The sequence below is a fragment of the Protomyctophum bolini genome (genome assembly GCF_963924005.1).
Source record: "Protomyctophum bolini genome assembly, chromosome: 10".
NCBI classification, from domain to species: Eukaryota; Metazoa; Chordata; class Actinopteri; order Myctophiformes; family Myctophidae; genus Protomyctophum; species Protomyctophum bolini.
In genome coordinates this window covers 24,800,554-24,822,508 of record NC_137871.1, presented here as the reverse complement: position 1 = coordinate 24,822,508, position 21,955 = coordinate 24,800,554, and the positions used below count along the sequence as shown (strand labels likewise).

The 21,955-nt window shown below is 40.4% G+C and overlaps 2 protein-coding genes across 3 annotated transcripts; both read left to right on the top strand.

Annotated features, from left to right (window-relative positions):
* The first annotated feature begins 407 nt into the window (after positions 1 to 407).
* spdl1 (spindle apparatus coiled-coil protein 1) lies at positions 408 to 12,437 on the top strand. Of its 2 annotated transcripts, none has more exons than XM_080774050.1 (15): positions 408 to 491; positions 2,084 to 2,251; positions 5,870 to 6,046; positions 6,185 to 6,379; positions 6,803 to 6,952; positions 7,913 to 8,011; positions 8,452 to 8,562; positions 8,972 to 9,106; positions 9,397 to 9,503; positions 10,429 to 10,549; positions 10,741 to 10,807; positions 11,342 to 11,421; positions 11,530 to 11,623; positions 11,837 to 11,915; positions 12,143 to 12,437. In XM_080774050.1, the coding sequence occupies exons 2-15, from the start codon at positions 2,084 to 2,086 to the stop codon at positions 12,300 to 12,302; spliced, it is 1,743 nt and encodes a 580-aa protein (XP_080630176.1). In that variant the 5' UTR covers positions 408 to 491; the 3' UTR covers positions 12,303 to 12,437. The 2 variants fall into 2 exon arrangements, with proteins under 2 accessions (XP_080630176.1, XP_080630175.1); XM_080774049.1 differs by having other exon boundaries at positions 8,966 to 9,106.
* Positions 12,438 to 17,163: 4,726 nt separating this feature from the next.
* Positions 17,164 to 21,851, top strand: LOC308322975 (transmembrane protein 179). The gene is made up of 4 exons (XM_080774511.1): positions 17,164 to 17,673; positions 18,670 to 18,807; positions 20,034 to 20,112; positions 20,290 to 21,851. Exons 1-4 carry the CDS (start codon positions 17,351 to 17,353, stop codon positions 20,482 to 20,484), a joined length of 735 nt encoding a protein of 244 aa, XP_080630637.1. The 5' UTR covers positions 17,164 to 17,350; the 3' UTR covers positions 20,485 to 21,851.
* The last annotated feature ends 104 nt before the right edge of the window (positions 21,852 to 21,955 follow it).

Below are 21,955 nucleotides of genomic sequence, written 5' to 3'. Positions count from 1 at the left end.
ATCAGCGCCATTGCAGGCTACAGCAGAACCGGAAAAAGATTTGTTCTTTCAAAGTAAAGGGCATCCTAGCACACCTCTCCACCTCTAGGCAATCTTTTTTTACTCCCTTAGTTTTTTGTATTGCGTTGTGCTTGAAATGTTATGTAATTAACTGTTAAGACTTAAATAAAATAAAAAACAGCTAATTTTAATTGAAATTGCATAAAGGATATGCTTTTATTTTATTGTTTCCGGTAGTAAGTAAGTTCCGGTAAAACCCGAGTGGTTTAGTACGAGAGTGGCGACACTAGCATTGACTCCCATTGGAACAATGGAATGCGGACGTGCTCATTCTATCTCAATGGGATAGTTCCAATGTTTGGGACGAGATCAAAGTGTCGCCACTCTTACTAGATTACTCTGGGTGGGGATAAGGGAATAAGGTTTTCAAATTGATCGGCGCGCAGTGGATCGAGTGGATTTAGATTTAGTAGTTTGTATTGCAGTAAAAGGTAGGTTCACATGAAGCTATTATGTCTTTGTTTCTTAATAGTTAGTGTTTGTTTAATTTATACATGTAGTCTGTACTCGTGTCACGTATAATTATAAACTATAATAACTGTCACGTAGAAGCCTAGCTAGCGAGGCTGATAGCTTAAGGTTCAGACTCGTAGAGGAATCGAAAAATACCTCTACGAGAGTCTAAAATTTAGGCTAGGCTACAGTGTGTGTAGCCTTGACTGACTATACTGTGTCTTACAACGGTGTCGCTTGGCAAAAAGAACAGATCAGTGACATACATATCCTAAGATTTAGACTCGTAGATTTATTTATCGATTCCGACTCTCGTAGATGCATTTATCGATTCGATCAATACATCTACGAGAGTCTAAATCTTAGGCTATTATCTACACACGATATTTTGTCAATATTACAAGTATATTATTACAAGTACTCGAACCCAGTTGAAGCGAGGGGTCTTCTTCTGCCGCGGAAGTGCCGCCCCGGTTCTGCTAAAGTGAAAGACTGAAAGTGGTCTTTTTCTATGTAACCCCGCTAATAAATATTTGAGACTGGACCAAAGCAGTACAAAATGGCAAATAGTTTATTTCATAGAAAAATATATTAACAGCTGACTTTATTTGCATATAAAAGTTTAAAAGTGTCAAGAGATTGAAATGAAAGGAATAAAATACCACACAAGGAATAATAATAAAAAGATTACATCATAATGCACCACCATACGCTCTATAAAATGTCACAGGCAATAACTAAATATAGGGGAATAAATTATTGCTTTACCAGATAACTCAATGGCTACATGCACACACCTACACAGGCAAAATAGGCCTCCACCTGTAGCTGTAACAATGGCATGATAGTTACAACTTACACAATACACTTGCAGGTCAAATACAACAGAATATATACCGGTATCAACACGTTTTTGTTCAGTTTAGCACACGCATGGTATAATACTCACATTAATCCAGTTTAAATGCCTACATGTTACTGGGGAGGCCACTCCCCAAACAATTCAGGACAGGTAAACATCCACATAACGGCACCAAAAGTGCCACTGCAAACTATCATTGTAGACCATACAAGATAGCAGTATAAAACGAAGATGCAATACTTCCAGCAAACAGGCTTACCAATTTAATAACAGGTTGGCACTCAAACATCAGCCCTCTCAACAACATGCTACCAGCAATGTTGTGAGGCCCCACAGATTTCAGACTGTTACCTGCCTGTTCAGAAAGGCTTTAAATACTCTGGTCACTGATGTAATTTTACCTCTGCCTCTCTAGAGTCTAGGGGCTACATCTAGAACAACTAATTTCCACAGTAGGCAGTAGCTACCTTCTGTCATGATACATAGCTTTCCTTTCAATTATATTCTTCCATGAGCATTGCTCCATCTGTTCCCTTTAATATTGCGTACATCTAGGCAAAATTGGCAGGGTATGTTATGTGCGTGAAATCATCATACTCGGAAGTTACTGCTTACTGAGTGGCAAAAATAAATTTCAACAAGTAAAATCCAGATACGAAAACGGCACATAGTACCACTAAATGTACTTTATTACTTCCACCACTGCAGATGAGTGAGTCAACAGAGGATGAGGTCCAGCGGTTGAGAAGCCAGCTGAAGGATAAAGATGACCAGCTGCAAACAGCTGGTCGGGCTGGCCTGGACCTCATCGAGCACCAGACGGCACTAGAGACTCAACTGGAGGGACAGCGAGTGGAGATGACCAATGCTATGGAGGTATGATGACTCTGAAGTGACCAATATATTACTGATTTCAAAATGCCAATCGGAGCACAAATGACAAACTTTAGACCAGTGATTCCTAAACAATGTTTTTTCTCTTATTTTCACTAGTTTTAAAATGCTTAAAGGACAATTTTTTTCAACCAAGGTTCATGTTTTAGGTTATTGGAGAAAGTAAAAGATGGGTGTTCTTTTTTTTTCTTTCCATTTGCTGCTTTCTTTCGTTTTAGCGATTTTTGCTATTTTTGACAGGGAGGGCGGGGGCATTCGAACATAGCACTAACTAGAACTGCACTCTGCCGAGTGCATACTTGCTTGTTGCACACTAGTAGGCCATAAATGGCCTACTAGCGCGCAAGTACTTTCGACCGCTGGAAAGTATCACATCTCAGTATCTCTGTGAAGGAACGTTTGAAATGTATAATCATTACGTGTAACTATTTGCTACCTAACTACTTTTTTACAGAAAAATGAATCATTGATATGTGATGAAAAAAAAGGTATATAAACTGAATTAAAATATATTATACAGTATAATTATTTTATTACTTATTGTAAATTGTCAATTGTTTTAAATGTATTTCATTTTTGTAATTTATTTTTGTACTATAGTGATATTAATACTAAATCATGATCAGAGTAATATGTGTCTCTAACTTCAAGGCACAGATTTACAAATTACAAATCACATTACAACTACATACAGAGTATGTAGTTGTAATTTGATTAGCAGTATACTGTGGTTACTTGGTTCCAAAAAGTGAAGCCAAGTTTTTTTCAACCGTAAGTCTGTGCCTGGTTTGCTGGGACCAGTTACAACATTACGTCATCCTTGAGAGAGTACATGGTGTGTATATGACGTAATGTTGTAACTTGTAACTTGTAACATTACGTCATATACACACCATGTACTCTCTCAAGGATGACGTAATGTTGTAACTGGTCCCAGCAAACCAGGCACAGACTTATGGTTGAAGAAAACTTGGCTTCACTTCGAAGAGACCAAGCGAAATGATTACTTGCGCGCTCTGCTTGCGCAAGTAACTACATACAGAGTATGTAGTTGTAATTTGATTAGCAGTATACTGTGGTTACTTGGTTCCAAAAAGTGAAGCCAAGTTTTTTTCAACCGTAGGTTTGTGCCTGGTTTGCTGGGACCAGTTACAACATTACGTCATCGTTGTGAACTGGGACCAGAGTACATGGTGTGTATATGACGTAATGTTGTAACTTGTAACTTGTAACTAGTCCCAGCAAACCAGGCACAGACTGTATGTAGTTGTTACTTGCGCAAGCAGAGCGCGCAAGTAATCGTTTCGCTTGGTCTCTTCGAAGTGAAGCCAAGTTTTCTTCAACGGTAAATCTGTGCCTGGTTTGCTGGGACTAGTTACAACATTACGTCATCCTTGAGAGAGTACATGGTGTGTATATGACGTAATGTTACAAGTTACAAGTTACAAGTTACAACATTACGTCATATACACACCATGTACTCTCTCAAGGATGACGTAATGTTGTAACTAGTCCCAGCAAACCAGGCACAGATTTACCGTTGAAGAAAACTTGGCTTCACTTTTTGGAACCAAGTAACCACAGTATACTGCTAATCAAATTACAACTACATACTCTGTATGTAGTTGTAACTAGAACAACTACATACAGTCTGTGCCTGGTTTGCTGGGACTAGTTACAAGTTACAAGTTACAACATTACGTCATATACACACCATGTACTCTGGTCCCAGTTCACAACGATGACGTAATGTTGTAACTGGTCCCAGCAAACCAGGCACAAACCTACGGTTGAAAAAAACTTGGCTTCACTTTTTGGAACCAAGTAACCACAGTATACTGCTAATCAAATTACAACTACATACTCTGTATGTAGTTGTAATGTGATTTGTAATTTGTAAATCTGTGCCTGGTCTGCTGGGACCAGACTACACAGATGACCATATCTCTTACGTCATCACTGAGAGCTAGTCATACATATACACACCAAGTACTCTGGTCCCAGCTCTCAACGATGACGTAATGTGTAATCTGGTCCCAGCAAACCAGGCACAGATTTGCATATACATAAAAACGGTTGAAAAAGACGGCTGTCACTTTTTGGCACCAAGTAACCACAGTATACTGCTAATCAAATTACAACTACATACTCTATATAGTATAATGTATATGTATACGTATGTCTAGTCATTAGTCATTGCTGGGACGGTGCATACGCATCGAAAAGGCTGGGACGGTGCATAGGGCGCAAAGTAACCACAGTATACTGCTAATCAAATTACAACTACATACTCTATATAATATATGTATATGTATACGTATGTCTAGTCATTAGTCATTGCTGGGACGGTGCATACGCATCGAAAAGGCTGGGACGGTGCATAGGGCGCAAAGTAACCACAGTATACCGCTAATCAACTTACAAATGACATATAAATAGAGGCAGAAACTGAGATTTGACAGTTTGTAGCGGTTTGTAGCGGTCGAAAGTACTTGCGCGCTCTGCTTGCGCACTAGTAGGCCATTTATGGCCTACTAGTGTGCAACAAGCAAGTATGCACTCGGCAGAGTGCAGTTCTAGTTCTAGTTACAACTACATACAGAGTATGTAGTTGTAATTTGATTAGCAGTATACTGTGGTTACTTGGTTCCAAAAAGTGAAGCCAAGTTTTCTTCAACGGTAAATCTGTGCCTGGTTTGCTGGGACTAGTTACAACATTACGTCATCCTTGAGAGAGTACATGGTGTGTATATGACGTAATGTTGTAACTTGTAACTTGTAACTTGTAACATTACGTCATATACACACCATGTACTCTCTCAAGGATGACGTAATGTTGTAACTAGTCCCAGCAAACCAGGCACAGATTTACCGTTGAAGAAAACTTGGCTTCACTTCGAAGAGACCAAGCGAAACGATTACTTGCGCGCTCTGCTTGCGCAAGTAAATATGTATTTATTTTATAGCGATGATTTACTATAGTGTGTATATATAGGGGTCTAGTAGGACTATAGTAAATGACAACAAAAAAATACATACAGTATTTAGCCACTTGTCCATCCATCTTCAACCAGCAACAGCTCTACCAGAGTGCTCCAGACTTCCCTCTCCAGAGCAACATTAGTGACTTCTTCCTGGGGGATCCTGAGATGTTCCAAGGCCAGTGAGTCTGTGTTTCCTCCAACTGCGCCTTGGTCTTCCCTGGGGTCTCCTCCCAATGGGACGTGCATCAAGGACCTCCCTAGGGAGACGGCCGAGAGGAATCCTAACTAGATGCCCGAACCACCTAAGGCAGGCGAAGAAGCAAACAAAAGGGGGGGGGAAATACATATTTAGCCACTTGTTCGAAATGGCTAAAAACGCTAAAACGAAAGAAAGCAGCAAATTAAAAAAATGTAACACTCACCTTTTACTTTCACTAATAACTTAAAACATGAACCTTGGTTGAAAACTAAAGTTGTCCTTTAAGTGGGTAATTCTTAATGTGTTTTTGTAAGTTTGGGTTTCAGTTCGGGTCTCACGCTGATATGTTTGTGAAACCCTTGTTGTACCTCTATTTCTCTTGGATTATTACAGATATTGTAATCTTGTGTCTTTTAGGCTTTGGAGCAGGATAAATATTCTCTGAAGCGGGAGCTGGAGTTGAAAATCCAGATTCTGGAGTCCTTGTCTTCAGACTATAAATCTATTAAAAGCCAACATGGACAACAGCTGCAGCAACAAGAAGAACAGTTGGAGAGGAAACATAGCATTGTGCTGGCTGAACTCAAGGAAAAGGTACTAGTGGGGGCAGTTAATCAAAACGAATCGAATTAGTTGATCTAATTTAATAAAATAATCAATCCCTATTTTGAGGCTGTCTGTTCATTGATATGTTGTGGTCAGTTCATTGAATGTGTCTGTCTGCTCATTCAGGTGGAGAGGATGCGGTCAGACTTGGAGGAATCACAGCTGAATGAGAAACAGCTCAGACATAAACTGGAAGTCCAGACTGTGACTCTGAGCAACAAGATAGAGGAACTACGAGCTTTGACCGAACACGCCCAGGACACCATGTCCTCCGAGATGCTGGAACTGCAGACTAAGAACATGGAGCTGGAGGAAGTTAAGGTAAAGACGTTAAAGAACACTAGAGTTCAACTACTGAAGCCCTACCTGCATACTTTGTTGACTAGGGTCTGTACTTGGTCCATTCCCTTTCCCTGTGCACCAAATCTCTTCACTGAAAATAGGCAATCAGCAGTAATGCATTTCACCCATCAAATATTTGTTTGAAAGTTTAAAAACAACATACAAGTCTTAATCCCGCAAAACTTTAGTGGGATTAAGACTGGTATGTTGTTTTTTTGCCTACTGACTGTGAACGATATTTGCACTTGTATCATGCCTAACATCAATTAAAATATTCAATGAAACAACGTCTTTGGTCAACATATAGTATAATACATTTATATTTTAATATGTGGACAATCTAATCTTACCACCGTCTGCATTTCCAAAAGTAATTTAATTGTTGCTTGTCTTCATCCCTAGATGGAACTGGAGCAATCATTACAGGAAGCTCAGTACAAAGAGGAGCAGATGCTACTGACAAATTGCAATCTGCAGCGTCAACTCCAGCGAATTACAGACGACAAAGAGGAGAGAGAGAAAGAGGCAGTTTCCTGGTTCAATGCACTAGAGGTAAACGATGACATTACCATCACTGTATTTTATTTCAGTGGTTCTCAAAGGTTGGTCTGGGGAACCCTCAGGGGTTCCAGGAGATCCCCAGCTAAATTAAGTATTACAGCTTCAAAATCTGTTTAAACACTAACCCTATACTTAAGCTATTCAGAAATAGCCAGTCTACAAGCCCACAACACAATGTGATGTGTTGTGAGCTTGTAGATCGGCCGCTCCCTGGCACAGATGGGGGGGGGGGGGGGGGAGAAGACATGAAAATGTGTGAAAACCACTGTTTGTGTTGTCTGTGGTTTTAGACTTCTCCATTGTAAAGAGACAGTGTTTTTACACTAACGTGCCATTTAGATTTTCCAGCAGACTGCACTGTGAGAAGTAGTCAAATGTCACATTTTCCTATGTCCTCACAATACAATATTATGGTAAGACAGAAATTAAGTGCTACACAAAACACAAACCATAATGGGTCAGTTCTTGCAGCTAATTTTATATTTTGTTCTCGTATTGGGTAAGTTTAGTTGTCTGGAATGGAATTAGGAATGTTAATAGTTAATTGATTAATCGCCGTTAAGAAATTAGTCAATTTAACAGTTAATAACTAATTGATTTGCATGTGATGTGACAGACAAGACAGTGCACTTCATTTCATTCTATTTCTCATACAAAGATGCCTTTGCCTGGCCCTGTATCGCAAATGGTCAAATAATTTGATCAAGGAATATAATATGCCTTTTCTTTCTGTATATCAGCAAAGTGTAGATTTATTTTAAAGTTAGACATTGAGGGAAATGGAGATTCTCAGATTTTTATTGTAACGCCGCTCATCAACTAACCGGTTGATCGACGATAAGCTTATCAAAACGTATCAACTTTAATCAATAATTCCCATCCCTAAATGGAATGCTTGGTTTTTATGATTGAGGAAAAGTGTCAAGTCATCCCTGTCTTCCATTCTTATAGAAATCCCGTGAAGCCAACCAAGACCTACAGATTCAGCTGGAACAGCTTCTACAACAAGCACAAGACCCCAACAGCAAGGGAAACTCCCTCTTCGCTGAGGTAAAATAAAATGTATCTGCCAGGGGGATTCCTGTTTCTGCTTTTGATATCCCCCTCTGATCGTCGCTATTATGATAATGGAAATAAGAAAGTGTTCCCCCATTTATTTTATTTTTCATATATTCTTTGTTGACCTGTTGTAGTGCCAACTTCTATTGAGAGTCCTAATGGTGATCTAAGCAGATTTCACAGTCCCAAGATGTGCACAATGAAACTTTCTCACATGCTTGCAAGCATCTGTTTTAATAAAAAATATTTACATTAAGTAACATGTTTATGTAACATCTTACAAAATAATATTTTAATCCAGCTAGTGTGTCACTATGAAGTGTAGCTACAAAAGCATATTTATGTGAAATCCTAAGCTAATGTGTTCATGAAAATGGCACCTCAAATACATTTGTTATGCCGGTGGTGACCAATATTTATTTTCATCATAGTTGGAGGACAAGCGGGCTGACATGGAAAGAAAACTCATTAGTATGAAGGTCCAGTACAAGTCTCTACAGACACAACATGCCTTCACCAAGCAACAGCTACACCGCATGAAGGTAACACACACACACACACAAATGCGTACTAATTAACTCAACTAGCATTTGATTAGGACACGATCACATATTGCGCACAGAAACTAATACAAATATAAATCTGACAGTGTACAAATGGAACCAAATGACTAATTTGGTTCCATTTGTACACTCACTTAAAGACCTGTAAAAGGGTCGATTTAGAATCCTGTCGATGAATCATGGGAGTCCCTGAACCGACTTTGAGAACCACTGCGGGCAATCCGGGCATCATTAAAAAATGATCAATTCCTGTTCCTGGAAGATACGTTTCGCGATACCACATTTTTTTTTATTCCATTTGAACAAAAAGAAGATTATGAGTATGTAATCATGGATGTATGTTATGTCAATCATATGAGTATGTTTGTATCATGTGTGTTAGGTCCAGGTGGCCACTCTGATGCAGCTCCATGGCTCCCGGGCTGATCCAGCTCAGATGGAGAGGCTCCAGTCCATGTTGTCTGACAAAAACTCAGAGATCCAGAGCCTTGTGAGCAAACTCCAGAAACTGGAGAAAGTGGAGGTAAAATAATTGAATCCCTTATTTTGAATATTTAAATGTCTTCCACTTACTTGACTGGGGGAAGGGAACGTCAGAGTTAGGGATGGGAATCCCTAACTTGGAAAAGAGGTCACAGCACTAGCATGTAAAAACGTCAATAAAACATTCCGATCTTGTTTTCCTCACAGTGTGAAGGAAGGAGGATTAAGATGTTTAATGTGATCGCCCCTCTATGTCTACATATCTTATGAATCTATCAATTGTTGCAAGAGAATCATTGTTGGAAGTTACATATTGTGTTTGGTTTGCAGATGATGTTTAAGTCGCAGCAGCCAGTGTGTCCTGCTCCAGCAGACAGTGGAAATCAGGATGAAACCTACTACACTGACCTGCTCCTAATGAAGCTAAACAACTCTACGTGAGTTTGACTCTTTATGTATTTGGTCTGTCATTTGCTCAGTTTGTCCCACTAATTGTTTTTTTTGTAATGATTTTAAATACCGGTAACTTAAAACAGTACATTGCATGGATGCACCTGGGATGTATCCTCAGTGATCCCAAGGTTCTCCCAACATAATACCCCTCACTCAGGTGACCCAGCCAGGGTGATCAAGTCCCGACGTACGTCCCAGTAGCTACCCTCGATCAGTCCCATTAGGGAAAAACCAGGGCCACACAATCCGTTCCTCCTGAACTACTCTGCCGGGACTGGGAGGTACTATTCTGATGTCTGGAAGGACTAGGCTCTGTGGGTTGACTCCTGTCCGGGCCCTTCCTACGTCTCACCAGGTCCAGTCCTGCTCTCACCAGGTCCAGCCCCTGTGCGTTGCACCAGACTCCCAGCACCAGGCACTTCATTCAGGAATGGTGGATTCTCGAGCCGCAATGGTTCTGCAGGCTCCACCTGGCCCATGATAGTGCCGCATGCTCCGCTTGCGGCTTGAATGGCCCTCCTAAAGGCCTCACCGTGGGTTTGTTGGGCTTCTTCCTCATGGAAGACACAGGCTGGGATGCCAACCCATACTGCTCCTGGGTGCCGTCTACATTGCGGCAGTCACCTGTCTCTCCGGTGGCCACCAGACTATTCCTGGTTGTCACGTAGTATTTTCCTATGATTCACTAAGGAGTGTTAAGAACTGTGTGGCCTAAATTACTTAACACAGGGCCACTTTTATTTTAGTTAGTTTGGTGCTCTGTAAAGAATTATAAAGGTAAAATGTGCCTTCGTACAGGGATGTAGGGAAAGACACATGGTTGTACATGGTTCAGTGTGAGAACCTACACTTTTTTTTTGTACACGATCCTTCCTGCCTTAGGATGTTAATGTGTGTTTATGTCTCCAGTAAGGATGCAGAACGTATGGGGGATGAACTGTCTCGTCAGAGAATGAAGGCTCTGTCAGAGAGCCAGAGATGTCTGGAGCTGGAGAGGAAACTCTTCGCAGCTGAACGACTGGTCAAGCAGGTCAGCTCTTCCACATGGTTTCATTAAGTCTATAGTATTAAACACATCACTTCAATATACTGTATGAAAAGAACATTTAACTTGAACCCATTTAGACCTGAGGCTGATTTTTAAAAACTCATAATAACTAATCATATCAGATTTTTGGAATTAATGCAGTGACCTTTGCAGCATTGCTTCATTCTCAACAGGGACAAAGTGACAAGCTCAAACTACAGCTGCGAGTTGAGGATCTGCAACATCAGTATGAACCCAACGGTATGTACAGTACACGTACATTACTTACACCCAGTAGTGTGTTCTATGAATACACTGCCTGCTAATCGTCCGAGGTGGTGCCCTCTGAAAAAACCTAGACTACAGCACTTGGCACCCAAACATTATGTTATTTCAGATCGGCACTACAAGAACCTGTTCCAGTGGATCAAATGTGCTATGTGGTGGCCATCTTACCTCGGGGCAGCATAACATTGTGTCTATGGGGCAGTACTTTTTAAATAACCATAACTTTCAACCGATTTTCAAACGGTTTGGTTTGTTATAAACGTCAAAGACATCCGCATACTTATACGATGTTCATATAAAAAACATATAAATTGATTTTTCGTTTGTAATAAACCAACCCGTTTGAAAATCCTGCCATTGAACATACTGTACTGTAGCCCCGAAGCAAGATGGTTGCCGGGTGAACTAGGTCAGAGACTCCGCCTTGATCCATCTAGCCTTTATATATGTCTATGGGGGGAACCAGCAATAGGACCACAACATAACATCATGCCTTTTGATCTGCAGAGGTGAACAAGCACGCCATCCAGAGGAGAAGAAAGGAAAAGCTTCCTGTCGACATTATCCCTCATTCTGCCGTTATCGAGGTGGATTTTACCTTATCTGTATACAATATTTGTTATATGTGATTAGTATCATTATGCTGCTGCTATTTTCTGTTTTAACCTCTTGTGTATAATCTGCTACTATATAAGGTGGAGGCTGCTGCTTGTGAGATGAAGTCCAATAAACCAGTTGAAAACAAGCCCAGAGCCCAGCGCCTCACTGACACTCATGTCCTCAAACAAGGTCTTTACATTTCATGGCTCTTTCCACTACAAGAACTAAGACCTAATTTGGGACCTGCTCCGGAGGTGGTACCTCATGTTTAGTTTTTTTTGCTTTGTTTCGTGGTTTACTGATTGAAGTCTCAGTAACAAGGAAGAAACAAAGACGTATCGACAAATTTACATAATCTAGTACCAAAGTACAAATTTCTGAACCTTTTGTTAAATGTTTTAGTTCCAAACTCGGACCAACCGCCAGCCAAGTGTGTGAGAATCTCAGAGGAGCCTCCAGGCACAATTATCGACGTCTTTAGGTCAGTATACAAGCATCACAGTTTCTAGTCTCATTGGCTATTATGAAGAGAAATTAACAGAACTATTATCCCAAAACGAATTTAATACGTGTGTTTTGGTTTGCGCTATGCGCATGGACATAGTGAGGAATTCCACACCTGAAATTCCACATGGTCATGTCATTTTGTTTTACTTGCCCTGTGTGAGGGGCAAAGGTATAATGTTATTTTCTTCTTCTTTACCCAAGCTCTTCTCAGACTGAGGAAAAGGAGACGGAGACACAAGAGAAAACAAACTGCCAGGAGAAGACAGCCTGGGCAGATGAGAGGAGGAAGAGACAGCACGCAGTTGAAGTTATCCATGTCGGCTCTAAGGAGACCATGGAAGAGCAGTGTGCTCAGCAGTAGTGTAGTACTGAGAAATGATGGACTTATGTTGGGTGGGAAAACATTTACAAAAGTTCTGTATGTAATATATTAGGCTTTTTATTGTTTTTAAATATGTGTAGCCCTGCGGTTTAAATAAAGTCATAGATCATCTGAGTGTGCTTGACGTTTTGCCTGTTGATAGGACTTACTGTACATCTATGATTTTGTTTTGACTTTTGAGCACCTTCTTCACCTCTTAAGCCGCTTCAGTTTGTCATGGAGGGAGCTCAAAGGACTGGATTTGTCGTACAAAATGACTGTCTTTCAAGCTCCTGGTCCGGAAGTGATGTCAGTCATCTAGCTGCTGGAAGGGATGCTTTGCCAGATTGACAAATGTTTCTGTCGCAACATCATAGGCTTGCCAGGTCCCCCAAGCTGAATTCTTACACTTTCCATGAATAGGCCTAAAAGCTCAAGATTAACCTGTTTTTATTTGGGGGTTTTTTTCTATTCACTTGGTCCACAGAATGAGAGGTCTGCTCTGACAATTAATAGAAAATATCACACCCGTGTGAAGTGAGGGGCGCTAATATATTAAAGTCTAACTCGTGTTGATTAGGTGATGCAAAACAAACATTACATTCTCTTTATTAATGGCATTTAATGTTTGTTAGAGACAAGATGACGTACATTTTCCCTTTGTCAATGTGTCATGACCTCATAGGTCCTATCAAATTGTGGGTGACTGGCAGATGTGTCACAACTGGAATATGCATGAAACATGGGCAGGGCTCGAGATTTGGGTTCCTATCCTATAGGCTTTTGAAGTCTACCAAGTAGGTATCTGGGCCACCAGCACTCCGTCATGAACTGGCTCACATTACAAAAAGGAAGACGACACACAGGATTAAACTTAACATTTTATTTATAACTAAATAAGGCTTAAAAGGTGCTAAATGTATGAGGTCAGTGACATCAGTAGTGTAAAGTGTGTATGGCTGTGTGAACATGGACTGTATGTGCGAGTGCAGAAAGCAACTGAAACTACTTCAAACAAGCATAACCAAACAGGCAGTGTGACCTGTGCAGGGGAGAGAGAGAGAATATGGCCTCAGCCAGCCTGCTTTTATACCCAAGGGGATAATTGGGACCAGGTGTGTCAATCCCCAAGACACACCTCAGCAGGCTGGCACTCTCCTCCTACAACAACCTCTATAATGGAAAGGGGGAGCAAACCAATATGCCCATTTATCTGTCCGGCTTCTCCTACGAGACCACTCCTACAGCACACATCTCTCCATGCACAAAGAAATTCTGCATGCCACAGGAATCCATCTGCACTACATTGCCTCCACTTTTTGTGTGCCATACTGTTATTGCGCAACATTTTGCTGCGATGCAAATTACATCACAATTTCTACATTCACTGATCAGAACGTTACAGTATGGTACAGTATCTACAGTACCGCACCCAAATAGTCTGACTGAGCAAGTGGTCACCCTGCACAAGTGGCCACCTGGAAAACTGGGTACCTGGATGAGTGGGCACCCGGACAACTGACCACCTGGATGGCGAGAGTTCTAGTTAATTTGTATTCTTCATTGCAATAAAGGTGTTCTTGATGATATTTCATGTTCTGTGACGTTAATAATGTCAAAATAAGTCAACTTTATCACATTTGGAAATAATCTGATCATTTTATGATGTATATAGTCTGAAAAATACTAGGCGTATTTTCACATATTTCATTAATTTGATATTAATTTGATATTTGACAAGGGCTCCTATAGGCTCAAATTTAAACCAAGCCACCGGACTAGGCTATGTTCCATGTACCTTAGTTTATTTATTTATTTAAATAACTTTTTATTTAAGTTTTACGTTTTCACATACAGTAGATGAATCATGAAAGGTATAAATTATAAGCAGTACCTTAGTTTCTAATGATCTCTCTTTTTTCCCCCTCTGTCTCTTCAACTGCTTTTCTAGGCTGCATGTTGGAGAGGCTCGAGCCTCGAACCCAAGTCCATGGTCTACTCTATACACTATACTGTACTGTACTGAGTGTACTTGGTACTCTACCCTAGATAGCACTTCTGTAGACTTAGATAGCATTTGAAACAGACTTATAGCATGTTATGTAGACAGCACTAGAATTGCATTGTATATAGTCATAGCACGCCATAGTACATATGACTGTATAGCATAGTAGTATATATGTATAGTTTATATGTATAAGTTTCATTATATAGATATTCCACTGTTACTTTCTTAGCTTACGCATGTTTCATGATAAATGTTTTTATGTGATGTATTCCCATGCTTTTGTTCTTGCTTAATGTAAATCGCTCTGGATTAAGAGCGTCTGCTAAATGCCTAAATTGTAAATTGTAAATTGTCTATTCGTTGTTGTCATGCATAAAAATACATAACCAGGGGTTCTGCACTCAAAGGCAGTGGTGGAAATACTATTGTAAGTAAAATTCCTGCTATTAACTAAGAGCAGAGTGGCGCAGCGGAAGCGTGCTGGGCCCATAACCCAGAGGTCGATGGATCGAAACCATCCTCTGCTATTTTAACATTTCCTCATGAACCTGCTGACTTGGCACTGTGTAGATTTGATGATGCAGCTCGACTACTGGCAAATCCCACCTAATGTATTTTTTTGCTGGGTGTTAAACCTGGCCTACAGTCACTAGAGTGTTTCTAGTTTGTAGTCTATAATGTGGTCCACAATCTAAAAGCCATGTCATTTCTGCTGTGACTATAGTCAGTTAAAACACTATCCTTTGTCAAACAGACATGACCATTAAAGGACACAAAAGAGGAATTTGTGGGTAGTGTGGCCGAGTGGTCTAAGGCGCTGGATTTAGGCTCCAGTCTCTATGGAGGCGTGGGTTCAAATCCCACCACTGCCATCAATTTATTTTAATTCCATTCCTCCATCCTATTTATTGAGCAAATACAAACTTGTCAAGTGTCCATGGTAATCCACTGGCTGTCAAACAAAACATAAAAAGTCAGAAAATATACATTACATACTCAACACTGAGACTTTTACAGTGCAGTTAGTTACACTGTGACTGTCACCCAAAATGTTTCTCAAAAACGGGCAAGGCTATATGAAAATGATTTACTGATATATTATGCCATTGGTGAGCACCTTTGCCGATGTAGCCTGGTCTATTTCATTTATGAGGAAATACCAAAATAAGAATACAAAATATAACAGAAGATGCATGCAGTCCATGTGTAGGCTATAAAATATTCTGAATGCCTTAAGACAAATGGACAAGACATAGAAATATCCTATGTATAAAATGAGAGAAAACATGTTTATTTGTTTACATTGACAATGCTTTCTTTGGCAATGTAAACATGTCAAATTAACTATGGAAAGTAAGTATTGTGTTGATATTAACATTGGATAATTACAGTAGCCTACATTTCAAGCACAACTCAATACAAAACTGTTAACTGTCATAAAGCATGCACTTGTTTACAATAGGGTGTAAACAGAGCTTGGAAACTTTAGTTAATAATATCCATTATCCATATCATCCAATATCTTCTACTACTACTAGCCTACTATCTATCATTCAAACATTCTTTAAATGCTGATTTAATGTAGATTGGCAATGGCTAGTATAGCCTAGTGGCTGTTTCTCCTCCCGTGGGGGTGGGGCGGCAACTGGCCCTTGAAACTACACAGCCAAGTCCAACCCTGCCCAGCATTCCTCCATTCAGCAGCAGTGATGTGCTGCACTGATGTGCTTGCAGATAATTTGGGAAAGGGGCAAAGGGCAGTAGGGCACCCCACCATTCCCTTAAAGTGGCACTACACTACTATAATGTAACTTTTTATTTTCATGAATAAAATATAAATGTATCTAGTCTGTATAGTAGAGTATTTTTAATACAATATAACTTATACCGTTGGGGTGGTTGTATTTTGTCTCCCTGCATGCTGTTCAGACAGTCAGACAGGATTTGACACGAATTATTATAGGCCTATGTAGGCTATCCCCTGCCCAAGCAGGCCAGGCAGGTGTTAAAAGTCCAGCAATTGTGCAGGAAACTGGTTTCAAATGGGTAGAAGAGGAGGTTACATAGTGCAGCTTTACTCACGATGGTGGTGGGCATCTAGGGCTATAGGAGCGAAAGGCTTTAAATTAAAACAGCAAATTTGAACCATGGTTAAGGGTTGTTTATATGAATTAACAAAAAAGAGCCCTACAAAATAGACCTAAATCATAGACCAATGTGAAAAGGGTGCCAGGCCCATTTGTTCTTACACCATTGATGGCAATTGAATGATTTGAGGCATTTTGTTCCAAAAATGTGTTTTGCAAAATTCCACCTGTTGGTGGCGCTATAACAGGCCAATGTGAAAAGGGTTGGATATATTCCTCAGCATAGGAAAGTCTGTAAAATATTTCAGTATTAGTTGCACGCTGTGTTCATGATTTGAGGCTTTTTGTTTCAAAAGGGCCAATCCTGCAAACTTTGAAAGCCAATGTTAGCCAATTATGATGGAATATGAAATATGGGACAGATCCATCTTGAACACATGATTATAGAGATAGTGTGTAACGATTTGCTGGATTTTTGGACAGAATGCACCACTCAGTTCACACGGGTGTGATTTTTCCAAGAAGTCCAGATAGGCCAAAAAAATATGAAACATAACATTAGGTATGTATAGTTGCTATTACACTTACTTATAACTCACATGGACAATAAGCATTCCCAGCATGAAATAATTTGCACGCACTGTCTGCAACGAGCATATAATGCACAGAATGGATCGTCTGTCTCACCAAGGCAAAACAGACATGCGTGTGGCACTGTGGCGAGTGCGTCATCGCTGGCAAGTTTTGTAGTATATGAGGGGCGTTGTATAACAGAAACAGATCCATGCCTGCCTTGTGCTGTAAATAGAGTAATAGACCGCTACCTAACCCCGCCCGGGTGCCGTTGGGTTGGCCTGGAAATAACAAGGGAATTTGATAATGCCAATTATTTTTTAACAACCTAAACTGTATTCAGAGTCCAGTTTCTTGTTTAACACTATTGAACTTCAGACATGGAGCTCGATCGACGACTGTTGCTGGCCCACTGCGCAGCCCACACCCTGTCGGTCCTGGCGGGGCTACTGGTGGTCGTTCCGCTGGCTCTCAACGGATCCGCGTTCAAGGGGCGCTGTGCGCTCTTTTCCACGGGTTTCTGGAGGACTGAGAACCGCACGGAGCTGACGGGTCAGCCGGGGGACATCTCTCATCTGGTGGTCCAGCAGTGGGGTCCGCCAGCAGCGTGCCAGTTCGCTACGTTTGTCGGAATTTTCACAGTGCTGTATGGTGCCGCGCAAGGCTGGAGGAGTCTCTTCTATCTCCACGGACGACATGACGAGTAAATAAACACACAGCTAACAATTTGACACCACATCAGACAAACCCATGATGTGTTTTAGTGTACAAAGAGTAGGCCTAGTAGATTCAATTTCAATCATTCAAGACTGAGAACTTACAGTATCAGAAAGAATAATATTTGGGCTGGGGGCATTTCAGGAGGACATACTACCCAAATAAAACACTTGAGCACGTGACTCGACTGGTCTGCACTCTGCACGTATTGCGTTTTGGCTAGGAGTTGATACATCAGTCACCCCTGCAAAATAATAAATAGGAGTCGTAGGACCTACTGTAGGCTACGCCGCTACGCACTGCAGGCTGAGTGAATATAGTAGGCCTATTGTATGTCTCTGCTGAAGAGCCCACCCTGCCAGTGCCACAGGTAGGATTCTTTCAGATTTTGTGTGTAGGCCAGGCCTATATTTCACAAATGAGGTTTAAGTACCGTACATGAATAAATAAAATTAAAATGTGCATTTAAAAAAAAAGTAAGCTTAAAGATTTAGCCGTCAACTGTCATAATCTATCCATGTGAGCACTGTTTTAGCCAGCCATAATCTGATAATCTGAGTCCTCTATTAAAACATTGACATTGTAGGCCTACTCTAGTTTTCTCCAGGTGAGAGTTCCAGAATTTAGCCACCTTTACAGAAAAGACCAAATGAGGTATTTTAGCCTATATTGTTTGGACTATTATGTTGATACTTGATATCATCATAGTTAGTCTCCATGGGTGCTATGGTCATAATAAAGAGCCAATAACGTCTATAAACATGGCCTGATAAAATAATGTCATCAGGTAAACATGGGACAGTTAGCATTTTATCAGATTCTGTGTGGGCAATAATCACAGTAGTGCTTCTTAGCATTGGATAGAGTGAAAATATTCAAAGACTTTCTGTAAGATAATGTAATTTATAAATACATTGTTTATTGTCATATATATTGTGTTTTATCCCATATCTAATTGTCTATCATGTTGTTTGTTCATTAGCACCCTGTTCTCCTCCTTCCTGACGGTGTTACTGAGTCTGTGTGTGCTCTTCTTGTCTGGAGGAGCCAGCATGACATTGTCACTGGGCTTGGCCTCCTGGTGTGACACGGTCACCGATGACAACACACGCCCTTACAGGTAATAATATAATATATTATAAATAATACTTTTTTTTTTTTTATGGACATGAGAATCAAGACATACATAACAATGACACATACACCAGACTATATAATGTATAATAAACGAGTGACAGGCCTATCATAATGACTAATGAGGTATATGAATACAACAGTTTTGAAACAACAGAGCATACACAGTAGCAGGGCATGCAGATCAGCAGTTATACAGTGGAGTCGAGGTGAGCCGTAATAGGGCCCCATATATATTCAAATGTTGCTAGACTGTCCTAGCCGTTGCAACGCAGCCTCTCCAAGTGTATCAGTGATAGAAATTCGTTAAGCCATTTAGTGATTGTGAAACAAGGTACAGTGGGTGTCTTCCACTCAGTTGAAATTATTTTGGCTACTAGTGTACCGAGGCGAGCATGAGCGTCTGCTGTATAGTATATGGCTATATGGCAGCGGACGCAGCGTGAGGGAGGCGTCAGAGCAGCCAAACAGGGTAGCTAGAGCATAAGGAACAATATTAATAATACGGTATACTAAATATTTTGCCATCACGAAACAATCTTTGGGCTAATACTAAATCTTCGAATCGATGTAGATACATTAGTATACTGTACACACGCTGCTCACTGGCTACACCAGTGTTTTATGGGCTGCTGCAAATAAGCATCTGCTGAGGTTAGCATTACCGTGGCTTGCATGTCTCTTGGGCAAAAAGTCAAACTTTTCATTGAATCTAACAAATTCAATTTCAATAGCAATATGTCATCATTACTGCATGATTACATTGTAATCAAGCGGTAATGACGACAGTGCTATTCTCCTTGTCATTTGTAACAATAAGTATAATTGTGTATGTGGTGTGTTGTACAGTGCACCTCACTGTGTTTATAGCAGCTTAGACTCATAAAAAATAAAGCCTGGGTATCGAGGCTACTCATGGAACAACATTCTTTATTTTTCACAAGCATCTATCATTATCTATCAGAATGATAGACGCTTGTGACCAGGATGCAGGCACCATGTAATGTTAAGCCTGATTTATATTTAGTTGCACGCCAGGTCACCGGAAATAGTTGATCTACAAGCTCAGGACTCCTGTTGCATTGCGACACATGTGAGATTGCTATTTTGCGTATTTGACACCAACGCAGAACTAATTATAAATCAGGTTTTATTCATCTTGGTGCTCAATTTGTAGTCTATTTCACCCAGTTATGTTTCGTTTGTGTGCAGTTGTGCAGAGTCCGAGTCTGTCCCCCTTTACCTGGATGTGGACACTTCCTCCTTCTACACAGAGCTAAATCTTGCACAGGTAGGGGTGATTATTTGAAAGTTGGTCTATGCTTATTACTGTACCTCTCCGGGGAATTTTCTGATTCTGATATATGAAATAGTGTTTTCTAAGGGTAATTGATTAGTGTTCTTGACTGACTGTGTTTATGTGCATGCATTTGATCTGGTCTGCCTGTCTGTCTCCCTCTGTCCTCAGGCATCATTGTGGTTCGTCACAGCTCTGTGGCTCACCCAATCAATCATAGCCTTCCTGCGTCTCTACCACTCCCACAGCCAACACATGACTGGGCCGTGCATGCCCAGAGAGAAGGAAATGCTCTTAGGACACACGCCCTCCGATGGCTCCCCCTCCCCTCCCCTCCATCCCTCAACGCCCACCATTTTTGTCTAAATGTCGACATTTCTTAGCCGAAGAACCACAGAATAATAAACTCAACCCAACAATCCTAGGCCTAATTACATTTAAACCAACCAATTGGATTGACCCTAAACATTCAAATTCTACCCATTGTTTACTACAGGCACATTAAAGTTAAAGATTAATATAAATGAAAGCATTTAACTGATAGGCAATCAAGTCTGCCTGCATTCTGTGCTTGAAAGCACAGAATGCCCATGTAATAATCACCATTCCTATAGATTACCTTATGTAGTAAGCATAGAGCTTGTAGAATATGGACACATAAGCTATGGACCAGGCCATGATATCTTATTATATAATAGTTACATTAATATAACACAATTATGGTGACACAAAATATGAATGGGGCCAAAACTCCCCAAATTTGCATGGTACTGCTACCCTAGTTTTGCATCAGTCTAAATCCTCTGGTACCCATACCTGGAGTCTCATACGGGTTAAAAGTAATGTAACAAAATTGATTGCAAGTTGCAACCACACGACCAACAGTAACCTCCTGTTGCTGCACAGACTGTGACATCATTGTCAGTGTCAGCGTTATTTAATATGCATGGGTTAAGTTGTTATGCTAGGTAGTTGTGGTGTTTTGCAAGTTTGTACACTGCAAGCCTGTCAGGGAAAATACACAAACAGTATTGTATTGTTTACTCTTCCACTATGTTGAGATACTGCACTGAGGCGATGTGGCCGAGAGCCACTGTATTGTTGACACAGCTCACTGTGTGAGTATGATGTGAATTATCTATTCTCTATACTGTGTAACGGAAACCACTGTCCTCTCTTCACTCTTCTTATAAACTTTTATGAATGATGCCATATGTGTGGATGCAGCCTGAAGGGTGAAGGCACTACAATATGAAGCAGTCAGTCCAGCACATTAACTTAACCACAATGACAGCTTGATCCAATTCTCTAGGAGTTAACCCACACTCTGTGGGTAATTTTGGTGACAGAATGAATGAAAAAAGCTTTCATTGTGAGAAGGATTCCTGCTGAGCCAAAAAGGTCTATAGTAGGTTTTGGTGAAATCGAAAGAGCCTAATTTAGATACGGTATCCTACCCTGAGCAGCTGTAATGACACACATATGGCGGAGCAGTAAAAGTAAATAAGTGAACCAAGATGAGACAGTATTGTCTTTTTTTTGAATTGAACACGTTAACTTTTTTGTAATATGTTTGACGTCGTTGTTTCTTTTTGTTACCATTTATGCCTGTTTGGTGAATATTTATATATCCTTGTGTTTTTGTTGTTTTTGCATTTGCTCGGTCCAATAAAACATTTGTGAATTCAAAATGGATTAGAATATGTTTAGATTTTGTATTTATTGTTGAACGTATTATTGGATCAATTGTCCTGTTAATTCTGAGTAAAGATATTCATTCAGATTGCAGTATAGCAGTATATCATCTTATGTATCTAATTAATAACCCAACACTAGT